At 41.7% G+C, this 12,691-nt stretch overlaps 1 protein-coding gene across 1 annotated transcript in view; it reads left to right on the top strand.

The window, feature by feature from the left end:
• TTN (titin) overlaps positions 1-12,691 on the top strand; it is a 282,592-nt gene that overhangs the window by 250,117 nt on the left and 19,784 nt on the right. Inside the window, exons 299-314 of the mRNA XM_055088819.1 lie at positions 409-705; positions 811-1,398; positions 1,492-1,794; positions 1,912-2,208; positions 3,566-3,853; positions 3,966-4,265; positions 4,684-4,986; positions 5,076-5,381; positions 5,485-7,251; positions 7,574-7,867; positions 8,577-8,864; positions 8,982-9,281; positions 9,381-11,447; positions 11,549-11,851; positions 11,976-12,281; positions 12,376-12,666. Of these exons, the coding sequence (XP_054944794.1) occupies positions 409-705; positions 811-1,398; positions 1,492-1,794; positions 1,912-2,208; positions 3,566-3,853; positions 3,966-4,265; positions 4,684-4,986; positions 5,076-5,381; positions 5,485-7,251; positions 7,574-7,867; positions 8,577-8,864; positions 8,982-9,281; positions 9,381-11,447; positions 11,549-11,851; positions 11,976-12,281; positions 12,376-12,666 (8,298 nt within the window). The remainder of the gene's footprint in view (positions 1-408; positions 706-810; positions 1,399-1,491; positions 1,795-1,911; positions 2,209-3,565; positions 3,854-3,965; positions 4,266-4,683; positions 4,987-5,075; positions 5,382-5,484; positions 7,252-7,573; positions 7,868-8,576; positions 8,865-8,981; positions 9,282-9,380; positions 11,448-11,548; positions 11,852-11,975; positions 12,282-12,375; positions 12,667-12,691) is intronic.

The following is a 12,691-nucleotide window of genomic DNA, read 5'->3' as shown; positions in this document are numbered from 1 at the left end:
TAATGTATTCTGAATTTAAGTATAATTGAATTTGACTGCACATATATATATATAAACATATATAGTGTGTGTGCAGAAATTGTATGATAGTGTTTCTTACAAGACTGTTCATCTCATTCCTCATTTTTACACCCATGATAAATTTGGGATAAATTTAATCATTTTATTTGGTCATTTGACACTTACTTGATTTGAATGCTATGACATGCTATAACATAAGATGACAAAGCCTGGGAAAGTTTTGCTTGGCTCAGAAGCCAAACTGATCATGTAAAAAGTAAGAAAGACTCAAATAAAAGTAACTCTGTGGCCTTCATTTAAAAATTTTTCTTTTCACAATGCAGGAAGAACACATGTGGGAAAAAAATGTTGTAATAACTTCTTTCTTCTGATGTTTTACTTTCTTAGAAAAACCAAGCCCACCTGAAAAACTTGGAGTAACAAGTGTATCCAAAGATAGTGTTTCCCTGGCCTGGTTGAAGCCAGAACATGACGGTGGAAGCAGAATTGTACATTATGTCACTGAAGCACTAGAAAAAGGACAGAAAAATTGGGTGAGATGTGCAGTGGTAAAGTCAACCCATCATGTCATTTCTGGTCTGAGGGAGAATTCTGAATACTTTTTCCGGGTGTTTGCTGAAAATCAAGCTGGTCTGAGTGACCCAAGAGAGCTTCTGCTTCCTGTCCTTGTAAAGGAGCAGCTAGGTATGTCTAATTTTATGCAGAAGCAAAATTTGTTATTTGCATTGACTTAAGTTCATTTGCAATAAAACGTTTTTCACCTTCACCTTCCACACTCTTATTTTTCAGAACCACCTGAAATTGACATGAAGAACTTCCCAAGTCATACCGTCTATGTTAGAGCTGGTTCAAACCTTAAAGTTGATATTCCAATTTCTGGAAAACCACTGCCCAAAGTGACCTTATCAAGAGATGGTGTCCCGCTGAAAGCAACCATGAGATTTAACACTGAAATTACTGCTGAGAACCTGACCATCAATCTCAAAGAAAGCATTGCTGCTGATGCTGGAAGATATGAGATCACTGCTGCCAACTCCAGTGGAACAACCAAAGCTTTCATTAACATCATCATACTGGACAGGCCTGGTCCCGCAACTGGCCCTGTTGTGATTAGTGATGTAACTGAAGAGAGCGTGACTCTCAAATGGGAGCCACCTAAGTATGATGGTGGAAGTCAGGTTACCAATTACATTGTACTCAAGAGAGAGACAAGTACTGCAGTATGGACTGAAGTGTCTGCGACAGTTGCAAGAACCATGATTAAAGTCATGAAACTGACCACAGGAGAAGAATACCAATTCCGCATCAAGGCAGAAAACCGCTTTGGCATCAGTGATCACATAGATTCGGCTTGTGTGGTTGTCAAACTACCATACAGTAAGTTGTCAAACTTTTCAAAGAGCCCAGGTTTCCATATACATAAATGTTTTAAATGTCTGTATTAACCTGTGGGATTTCTCTCTTTTGTAGCAACACCTGGACCGCCATCTACACCATGGGTCACTAATGTCACTCGAGAAAGTATCACCGTGGGCTGGCATGAACCAGTGTCCAGTGGCGGCAGTGCAGTTATAGGCTATCACCTGGAAATGAAAGACAGAAACACTATCTTATGGCAGAAAGCCAACAAAATGGTCATCCGCACCACTCACTTCACAGTCACAACCATCAGTGCTGGACTTGTCTATGAATTCAGGGTGTATGCAGAAAATGCTGCTGGTATTGGAAAACCCAGCCATCCTTCAGAACCAGTCCTAGCCATTGATGCCTGTGGTATGTATTTGTCATAAGAAGGACAGTTCTCACTACTTAAAAATGCAAACCTTCTTTCTACAAAGCAAAATAATGTTGAAATAAGTGCCACTAATCTGCTTCCTGTCATTACCACAGAATCCCCAAGAAATGTCCGTATCACTGATGTTTCAAAGAACTCTGTCAACCTTTCATGGCAACAACCAGCTTTTGATGGAGGAAGCAAGATTACAGGCTACATTGTTGAGAGACGAGACCTTCCAGATGGCAGATGGACCAAGGCCAGCTTCACCAACGTTACCGAGACTCAACTCACTGTCTCTGGCTTGACTCAGAATTCCCAGTATGAATTCCGTGTCTTTGCTAGAAATGCTGTCGGTTCCATCAGCAATCCATCTGAGGTTGCAGGCCCCATTACATGCATCGATTCTTATGGTAAGCATTTTTAGCAGTTTGAATCCCGACAGCAATTTAACTCAGTATTTCGTCTTACTTTTTGTGGTCCTAATCTGTAGGATAACTTTTAATATGTACGTTGTTAGATTTTTAGAAGAAATTATGAATTAGCTGTGAGTCTTAGGAAAATTCCTTAACCGCTCCAGGCCTCTTGACTTAACTGTAAAACATGAGATTTGGACTACAGGATACCTAAAGGGCTTTCTGACTTCAACCTTTTATGATTCTTTGACTACATGCGTTGGTGTTTTCACTCTTCTATTTAAAATTTTCAGCATCAATAATTAAAACCATGGTTGAATGCCCAGAGAATATTCCTCTGAAATAAGTGAAAGACTAAACAGAGGCATTAATGATGATAATATTAGCAGCAGCTAACATTTACTCAGTACTTTCCATGAATTCTCTCCCCTAGTTCTAACAGCCTCAAGATAAGCCCATTTTACAGAAGAGAAACTGAGGTTTAGAGCACTTATATAACTTCCCCAACATCAAGCAGCTCATTAATGATAGGGTGGGTATTCAAACAGACAGACTCCAGAATTCTCTCTACATGGCTGTCAGTCCAAAATACATATACTTGACCATTCTGGAAAATGAGTGGCACATTCAACTCAACAGTGCTTTGAAAATTAAAATTTCATGAGAGTTAGGTACCCTGTGACACTTTTTCTAAAAGTCCTCATTTTCAAGCAGGAGTCTCTATGGTATCTGGGCAAAAGTATCCACTCCCATCCTCATGCTGAGAATGCCAGGGCTTTTCTTTATGAACCAGGCTTTGTAGACACTGAGTCAGTATTTGTGAGGCTGTGAAGCAAGTCAAATTAATTCTGTTTCTCAAAAATTTTAAGCAGCCTGGCAGAAAATCAGTCCAGGGAAGTTTACAGCTCTGTGAGTAGATAATTCAGAATTCAAGGGTCTGATGTGAAATGCCCCCACTTGGATACCAGTGAACTAGGAAGGGAAAATAAAAAGAATCAGAGGTAGTCAGAGGAAGGAGAACTAGAATAAAAGAAAACATATAATTCAGCTTCTGCAATGATGCTCTCACTGCCGTATTCCATTGCATCACTGGAATAAAACACCTGACAGATGTTAAAATACATTTCAAAGGCATTTAAGTCCCTGTGCAATTAGTGCAGTGTCACTGGGGTACAGAGCTTACAATCTTTCTTCCCCATCTGTGATAAAAGAGTGGCTTGTAAAATATAAATAGTATTAGAACTACTTCGTGTGTATTATTTAATAAAGGCCAATGAGCTTACTTTGAAGTTGTTGCAATTATTTATTTCATCCTTGTGATTTTCTAAATATTTCTCATCTGTTTTTCTTTCAGGTGGACCCATAATTGATTTGCCTCTAGAATATACAGAAGTTGTCAAATACAGAGCAGGTACATCTGTGAAGCTCAGAGCTGGTATTTCTGGCAAACCTGAGCCTACAATTGAGTGGTATAAAGATGATAAAGAGTTACAAACCAGTGCACTGCTGTGTGTCGAAAATACCACTGACCTTGCAGCTATACTCATCAAAGATGCAAATCGCCTTAACAGTGGAAGCTATGAATTAAAACTAAGGAATGCCATAGGCTCAGCCTCAGCCACCATCAGAGTGCAGATCCTTGGTAGGTGGTGAATACAGGCCCACATCATATTTTGTTTGCCTAAAACTTAATAATTTTAAATTAGAAGGCTTTTAAAATTTACTAATATACCATTTTGTTTTTTCATTCACAGACAAACCAGGACCTCCAGGTGGACCAATTGAATTTAAGACCGTCACTGCTACAAAGATAACTCTTCTCTGGCAGCCTCCAGCGGATGATGGTGGTGCAAAAATCACTCACTACATCGTGGAAAAGCGTGAGACAAGCCGCGTCGTGTGGTCTATGGTGTCTGAAAATTTGGAAGAGTGCATCATTACAACCACCAAAATTATCAAAGGAAATGAATACATCTTCCGGGTTCGCGCTGTGAACAAATACGGAATTGGTGATGCACTGGAATCTCACCCAGTGGTAGCAAGGAATGCATTTGGTGAGACACGATTTCATTAGAAAACTAAAATCAAATACTTGAAAATTTAAAAATAAATATAAACTGGGAATTCCCTGGCGGTCCAGTGGTTAGGACTTGGCACTTTCACTGCCGAGGCACAGGTTCGATCCCCGGTTGGGGAACTAAGATCCCTCAAGCCGTGCAATGCGGCCAATAAATACATACATACATACATACATACATACATACTATTCTGCTAGCTTATGAATATGTTTTCAGAGCTTGATTGACTTTTATTTTCTTGTTCATTATATCGCTTCTCATTATCATCCTTTTCACCAGGTAGAAAGTATAATAAATGAAACTAATATTCTTAGATAGGATTTGAAGATTAAAAGGTAGAATTTATCAGTAATGTTGATCCTTTGAACTCATTTTCCTCTTCCTTTCTAAACAGTCACACCTGGGCCTCCGAGCGTGCCAGAGGTGACAAAGATAACCAAGAATTCAATGACTGTTGTCTGGAACAGGCCAGTTGCAGATGGTGGTAGTGACATAAGAGGCTATTTCCTTGAGAAACGAGACAAGAAGAGTCTGGGATGGTTTAAAGTCCTAAAGGAGACAATCCGTGACACCAGACAGAAAGTGACAGGACTCACGGAACACAGTGACTATCAATACCGAGTTTGTGCTATAAATGCTGCTGGACAGGGTCCATTTTCTGAACCATCTGACTTCTACAAAGCTGCTGATCCTATTGGTAAGTGTGGTGTCTTCACCTATGTCTTCTTTCATGTCACCAAACTGTACATGATTATGTAATTACAGTATTGTGATTGGCCATGCCAGATCCTCCAGGCCCACCGGCTAAGATAAGAATTGAAGATTCAACTAAATCATCCATCACTCTTGGCTGGAGTAAACCGGTCTACAATGGGGGCAGTGCTGTTACTGGATATGTTGTTGGCATGAGACAAGGAGAGGAAGAGGAATGGACTGTTGTCTCTACAAAAGGAGAGGTCAGAACTACAGAGTATGTGGTATCTAACCTGAAACCTGGAGTCAATTACTACTTCCAGGTATCCGCTGTAAACTGTGCCGGACAAGGGGAACCTATAGAAATGACTGAACCCGTACAGGCCAAAGATATACTTGGTACGTACCTACTGGTATGATTGTGTTTTTATTTTTTTAATAGAGGAAATCACTCATTTCCTTGCTTTAAAATTCATTGTATATGCCCATTTTATGTCTACAGAGGAACCAGAGATCGACCTAGATGTGGCTCTCAGGGCCTCCATTATAGCTAAAGCCGGTGAAGACGTACAAGTGTTGATTCCCTTCAAAGGCAGACCTCCACCTACTGTCACATGGAGAAAAGATGAGAAGAATCTTGGCAGTGATGCCAGATACAGCATTCAAAACACTGATTCATCTTCATTACTCACTATTCCTCAAGTCACTCGCAATGATATGGGCAAATATATTCTCACAATAGAAAATGGCATTGGTCAGCCAAAGTCTTCAACTGTGAGCGTTAAAGTGCTTGATACACCAGCTGCCTGCCAGAAACTACAGATTAAACATGTTTCTCGAGGCACAGTCACATTGCTCTGGGAGTCTCCTCTCATTGATGGAGGATTTCCCATAATTAATTACATCATTGAGAAGAAAGATGCCACCAAGAGAACATGGTCTTCAGTGTCACACAAATGTTCTAGCACATCCTTTAAGGTAACAGATTTGTCAGAGAAAACTCCATTCTTCTTCAGAGTTTTTGCAGAAAATGAAATTGGAATCGGGGAGCCCTGTGAAACTACAAAGCCGGTGAAGGCTGCCGAAGTACCAGCTCCTATATGCGATCTCTCAGTGAAAGACTCAACAAAAACATCTGTTACCCTGAGCTGGACCAAGCCTGACTTTGATGGTGGTAGTGTCATCACAGATTATATTGTGGAAAGGAAAGGTAAAGGCGAACAAACATGGTCACATGCTGGCATAAGTAAGACATGTGAAATTGAGGTTAGCCAACTCAAGGAACTTTCAGTCCTGGAATTCAGAGTGTCTGCCAGAAATGAGAAAGGACTGAGTGATGGTGTCACTATTGGGCCAATTACAGTGAAAGAACTTGTAATTCCACCACAAATTGACCTGTCAGAAATCCCTGGGGCACAAGTCACTGTGAGAATTGGGCATAATGTGCACCTCGAGTTACCTTATAAAGGAAAACCCAAACCATCTATCAGTTGGCTGAAAGACGGTTTGCCATTGAAAGAAAGCGAACGTGTTCGTTTGAGTAAAACTGAAAACAAACTCACTTTGAGTATTAAGAATGCAAAGAAGGAGAATGGAGGGAAATACACCATTATTCTCGATAACGCAGTTTGTCGAAACTCATTTCCCATTACAATCATCACACTCGGCCCACCATCAAAGCCCAAAGGGCCCATTCGATTTGATGAAATCAAGGCTGACAGTGTCATCATATCATGGGATGTGCCCGATGACGATGGAGGAGGAGAAATTACCTGTTACAGCATTGAGAAGCGAGAAGCTTCACAAACTAATTGGAAGATGGTGTGTTCCAGTGTTGCCCGGACAACTTTCAAAGTTCCTAATCTAGTCAAAGATGCTGAATACCAGTTTAGAGTTAGGGCAGAAAACAGATATGGAGTCAGCCAGCCACTTGACTCAAACATCATTGTGGCAAAACACCAGTTCAGGATTCCTGGCCCCCCAGGAAAGCCAGTTACATACAATGTGACTTCTGATGGCATGTCCCTAACTTGGGATGCCCCAGTTTATGATGGCGGTTCAGAAGTTACTGGATACCATGTTGAAAAGAAAGAAAGAAATAGCATCCTGTGGCAAAGAGTTAACACATCGCCAATATCTGGAAGAGAACATAGAGCTACTGGACTAATGGAAGGCCTGGATTACCAGTTCCGTGTATACGCTGAAAATTCTGCCGGCCTAAGCTCACCTAGTGACCCAAGCAAATTTACCTTAGCTGTTTCCCCAGTAGGTAAGTGACTGAGGATTATTCAAACATATTTAATTCCGCAACTGAATGTGATAGTGACAACTCAAACACTGCTTTTCTTCCACGTTATCACCTTCTCACATATTTCCTTGTCACTAGAGAGCTGGTCAAGTAAAGCAAGGGGGATGATTTTAAATCAGTCTAAAAGAGCAATTTAAAATTATTTTTTTTAAAGACTCTGATACAAAAAAAATTGCAATTAATGGCTAAAATGAGTTAGGGGGATTTGTTTATTTTCCTTCCACTGAAGATTAAGAGTTGATTACAGAAATAATAATGCCTTTAACTTGCATCTAATTTTTAGACCCACCTGGCACTCCTGACTACATTGATGTCACCCGGGAAACCATCACTCTGAAATGGAACCCACCACTGCGTGATGGAGGCAGTAAGATCGTGGCCTACAACATCGAGAAACGGCAAGGGAGCGATCACTGGACCAGATGCAACTTTAGTGATGTCAGCGAATGCCAGTACACGGCAACAGGACTTAGTCCTGGGGATCGATATGAGTTCAGAATACTTGCAAGAAACGCTGTTGGAACCATAAGCCCGCCCTCACAGTCTTCTGGCGTTATTATGACAAGGGACGAAAATGGTAAGCATTTACAACCAATTTCCAATGTAACTAAGAGCATTCACATTTTTTAAAAAATGTATATTTTGGGGGGGGGGTGCTGGTCTATAAAAATGGGAAAAGAAACAACGTTTCATACAGATTACCAAAGGTTGTTAGGTGGATGAATTAGATTTTCTACCTTTCAGATGAAGAGAAGAAAAAAATGTAATTAGCATCAATTCTTTTTACCACGTCTATTATTTCATTTCCATATAAATAGCATGCAAATGGGAATGAGTTTTTAGCTTTGTGATTTCAGTCATTTATAATAAATAAAGAAAAAAAGGTCCCAAGAATAACTGTCCCTCTCAACTGAAGTTACTAAAATTCAACACAGGTCCAACAGCACAATTATCACCTTGCCTGAGTGCAGCTGATGGCCCGGCACAAGAACTTGTTTGAATATGCAGCAGTATTAGGAAGTAAATGATCCGAAAATGTTTCATTTCTCTTTCTACAAATGGAAATGCAAGATTAATAACATGACAGATATAACAAAGGCGATAACCTAATAATATGCAAATGTTTAACCCCATAGTCTAAATTCTCAACTATCAATCCTACTTTCAAAATAGCCTTTGGTATAAGCATTACCCTTTCAGGCTTTATGATATGGTGCTAATGAAAAACATGCTTATTTAAGTCTTTATTAAGCCAAACTAATGCATATTATCTCTTTCTTTTATAGTTGCACCAATTGTAGAGTTTGGCCCTGAGTACTTTGACGGTGTCACTATTAAGTCTGGAGAAAGCCTTAGAATTAAAGCTTTGGTGCAAGGACGACCAGTACCTCGAGTAACTTGGTTCAGAGATGGAGAGGAAATTGAGAAGAGGATGAATATGGAAATAACCAATGTCCTTGGATCCACCAGCCTCTTTGTTAGAGATGCTACTCGGGACCATCGTGGTGTATATAGAGTGGAAGCCAAAAATGCATCTGGCTCCACAAAAGCAGAAATTACAGTGAAAGTACAAGGTACTCCTAAAATAGCTTCTTAATCTTACAATGTACGGGACTTGGATTAAAGACATGCCTGATTGCATTTTAATGGACAAGGAGAAAGAAACTAACTCTGGAACCTTTTTCTTATAGATACACCAGGAAAACCAGTTGGGCCAATAAGATTCACCAGTATAACTGGCGAGAAGATGACCTTGTGGTGGAATGCTCCACTCAATGACGGCTGTGCTCCTGTATCGCACTACATCATTGAAAAACGGGAAACCAGCAGACTTGCTTGGGCGCTAATTGAGGATAATTGTGAAGCCCTCAGCTATACCGCCACTAAACTAATAACTGGCAATGAATACCAATTCCGTATTTCTGCAGTCAACAAGTTTGGTGTTGGCAGGCCACTGGATTCTGACCCAGTGGTTGCTCAAATACAGTACAGTAAGCGACCATCTTTACTAAGTGGTACTATGTCATAAGGTTAACTTCCAAGCAAATGTGTCTAATTGGTTTATTTCTTTCTTTGTTTTCATTTTACAGCTATTCCCGATTCCCCTGGCACTCCAGAACCTAGTAATGTAACAGGCAATAGCATCACCCTGACATGGGCAAGGCCAGAATCAGATGGTGGCAGTGAAATTCAACAGTACATCCTTGAAAGGAGAGAAAAGAAGAGCACGCGATGGGTGAAAGTGATCAGCAAACGACCAATCTCTGAGACAAGATTCAAAGTCACCGGTCTGACAGAGGGCAATGAGTATGAATTCCATGTCATGGCTGAAAATGCTGCAGGAGTAGGACCTGCAAGTGGTATCTCAACACTAATCAAATGTAGAGAGCCAGTCAACCCACCAAGTGCTCCCACTGTGGTCAAAGTGACAGACACATCAAAGACAACTGTGAGCTTAGAATGGTCTAAGCCAGTGTTTGACGGAGGGATGGAGATAATAGGGTATATTATTGAAATGTGCAAAGCTGACTTAGGAGACTGGCACAAGGTGAATGCAGAAGGATGTGTGAAAACAAGATATACGGTTACTGATCTACAAGCAGGTGAAGAATACAAATTCCGGGTTAGTGCTGTCAATGGTGCTGGAAAAGGAGACAGCTGTGAAGTGACTGGCACCATTAAAGCAGTTGACCGATTATCAGCTCCTGAGTTAGACATCGATGCCAACTTCAAGCAGACTCATATTGTGAGAGCTGGGGCCAGTATTCGCCTCTTCATTGCCTATCAGGGTAGACCGACTCCGACAGCTGTGTGGAGCAAACCTGACTCTAACCTTAGCATTCGGGCTGATATCCATACAACAGACTCCTTCAGCACCCTCACCGTGGAAAACTGCAACCGAAACGATGCAGGGAAATATACCCTTACCGTGGAAAACAACAGTGGTAGTAAGTCAATCACATTCACCGTAAAGGTGCTAGACTCTCCAGGCCCACCTGGCCCAATTACCTTCAAGGATGTGACCCGGGGATCTGTTACATTGATGTGGGATGCCCCTCTCCTTGATGGGGGTGCCCGAATCCATCACTACGTGGTAGAGAAACGAGAAGCCAGTCGCCGTAGTTGGCAGGTGGTCAGTGAAAAATGCACTCGTCAGATCCTCAAGGTCAACGACCTGGTAGAAGGCGTTCCATACTATTTCCGTGTTTCTGCAGAAAATGAGTATGGTGTTGGTGAACCCTATGAAATGCCAGAACCAATGGTAGCCACAGAACAGCCTGCTCCACCTAAGAGACTTGATGTCATTGACACAAGCAAATCCTCTGTGGTCTTAGCTTGGCTTAAACCTGACCATGATGGAGGCAGCCGAATCTCTGGCTACCTGCTCGAAATGAGACAGAAGGGATCTGACTTCTGGGTTGAAGCTGGTCACACCAAACAGCTGACTTTCACGGTGGAGCACCTCACTGAGAACACTGAATATGAATTCCGCGTGAAGGCCAAGAATGATGCTGGCTACGGTGAACCCAGGGAAGCCTTCTCTTCTGTCATCATCAAGGAGCCTCAAATTGAGCCCACAGCTGATCTCACTGGAATTACCAATCAGCTCATAACTTGCAAAGCAGGCAGCACATTTACCATTGACGTGCCAATCAGTGGTCGTCCCGCCCCTAAAGTAACATGGAAGCTTGAAGAAATGAGACTTAAGGAGACAGATCGAGTGAGTATCACAACAACAAAAGACAGAACCACCCTGTCTGTAAAGGACAGCATGAGAGGTGACTCTGGAAGGTACTTCTTGACCCTGGAAAATACAGCTGGTGTTAAAACATTTACCATCACAGTTGTGGTCATCGGAAGGCCAGGTCCAGTAACTGGCCCCATTGAAGTCTCATCTGTCTCAGCTGAATCATGCATCCTATCATGGGCTGAACCTAAAGATGATGGAGGCACCGATATTACTAATTACATAGTTGAAAAGCGTGAGTCAGGTACAACAGCTTGGCAGCTTGTCAATTCCAGTGTCAAGCGCACTCAGATTAAAGTCACTCATCTCACAAAATACATGGAATATTCTTTCCGTGTCAGTTCAGAGAACAGATTTGGTGTCAGCAAGCCTCTGGAATCAGCACCAATCGTTGCTGAGCATCCATTTGGTAAGAAAAATAAAAACCATATTTCCAAGTCTCTATTATTAAATATTTCCCCTGAATTGTATAAAACTGTATTCATATTTGATACCTTTGCTTATATTTAGTCCCACCAAGTGCACCCACCAGACCTGAGGTCTACTGTGTGTCTGCCAATGCCATGTCTATTCGCTGGGAAGAACCCTATCATGATGGTGGCAGTAAAGTCATCGGCTACTGGGTTGAGAAGAAAGAACGTAACACCATTCTTTGGGTGAAAGAAAACAAAGTGCCATGCTTAGAGTGCAACTACAAAGTGACCGGTTTGGTAGAAGGACTGGAATATCAGTTCAGAACGTACGCACTCAATGTCGCAGGCGTTAGCAAAGCCAGTGAAGCATCAAGACCTATGATGGCTCAAAACCCAGTTGGTAGGTATCAGAATTTAAGGGTACATTTGTTTATCATCATCATCACCATCACCATCATCGTCATCATTATTGGTACTAGCAAAATTCAGAGTTGCATTTAACCTTATTTTTGCATCCCTTCCAGATGCACCAGGAAGACCAGAGGTGACAGATGTCACCAGATCAACGGTGTCACTGATTTGGTCTGCCCCAGTGTATGATGGAGGCAGCAAGGTTGTAGGCTACATCATAGAGCGTAAGCCAGTCAGTGAAGTTGGAGATGGTCGCTGGCTCAAGTGCAACTACACCATCGTATCTGACAATTTCTTCACCGTTACTGCTCTCAGTGAAGGAGACACTTATGAATTCCGTGTGTTGGCCAAGAATGCAGCAGGCGTAATTAGCAAAGGATCAGAATCTACAGGCCCCATCACTTGCCGAGATGAATACGGTAAAGAATAGTCAATGCACTCCTTTTAAATTATCACAATTTCTATAACAATAAACTATCATATATTCATTCACATCTGTTTTGCCTATGACAGCTCCACCCAAAGCCGAACTCGATGCCAGATTACAGGGTGATCTGGTTACCATCAGAGCAGGCTCGGATCTTGTTCTCGATGCTGCAGTTGGTGGCAAACCTGAACCCAAAATTATCTGGACCAAAGGGGACAAGGAACTAGATCTCTGTGAAAAAGTCTCTCTGCAGTACACTGGCAAACGAGCAACTGCTGTGATCAAGTTCTGTGACAGAAGTGACAGTGGAAGATACACTTTAATGGTGAAGAATGCCAGTGGGACCAAGGCCGTGTCTGTCGTGGTCAAAGTTCTCGGTAAGTATGTCAAAGGATCTTTGAT

This window comes from Physeter macrocephalus, chromosome 2, assembly GCF_002837175.3.
Source record: "Physeter macrocephalus isolate SW-GA chromosome 2, ASM283717v5, whole genome shotgun sequence".
NCBI lineage: Eukaryota > Metazoa > Chordata > Mammalia > Artiodactyla > Physeteridae > Physeter > Physeter macrocephalus.
The sequence above is the reverse complement of the archived record's forward strand: the minus strand, read 5'-3'. Positions and strand labels throughout refer to the sequence as shown.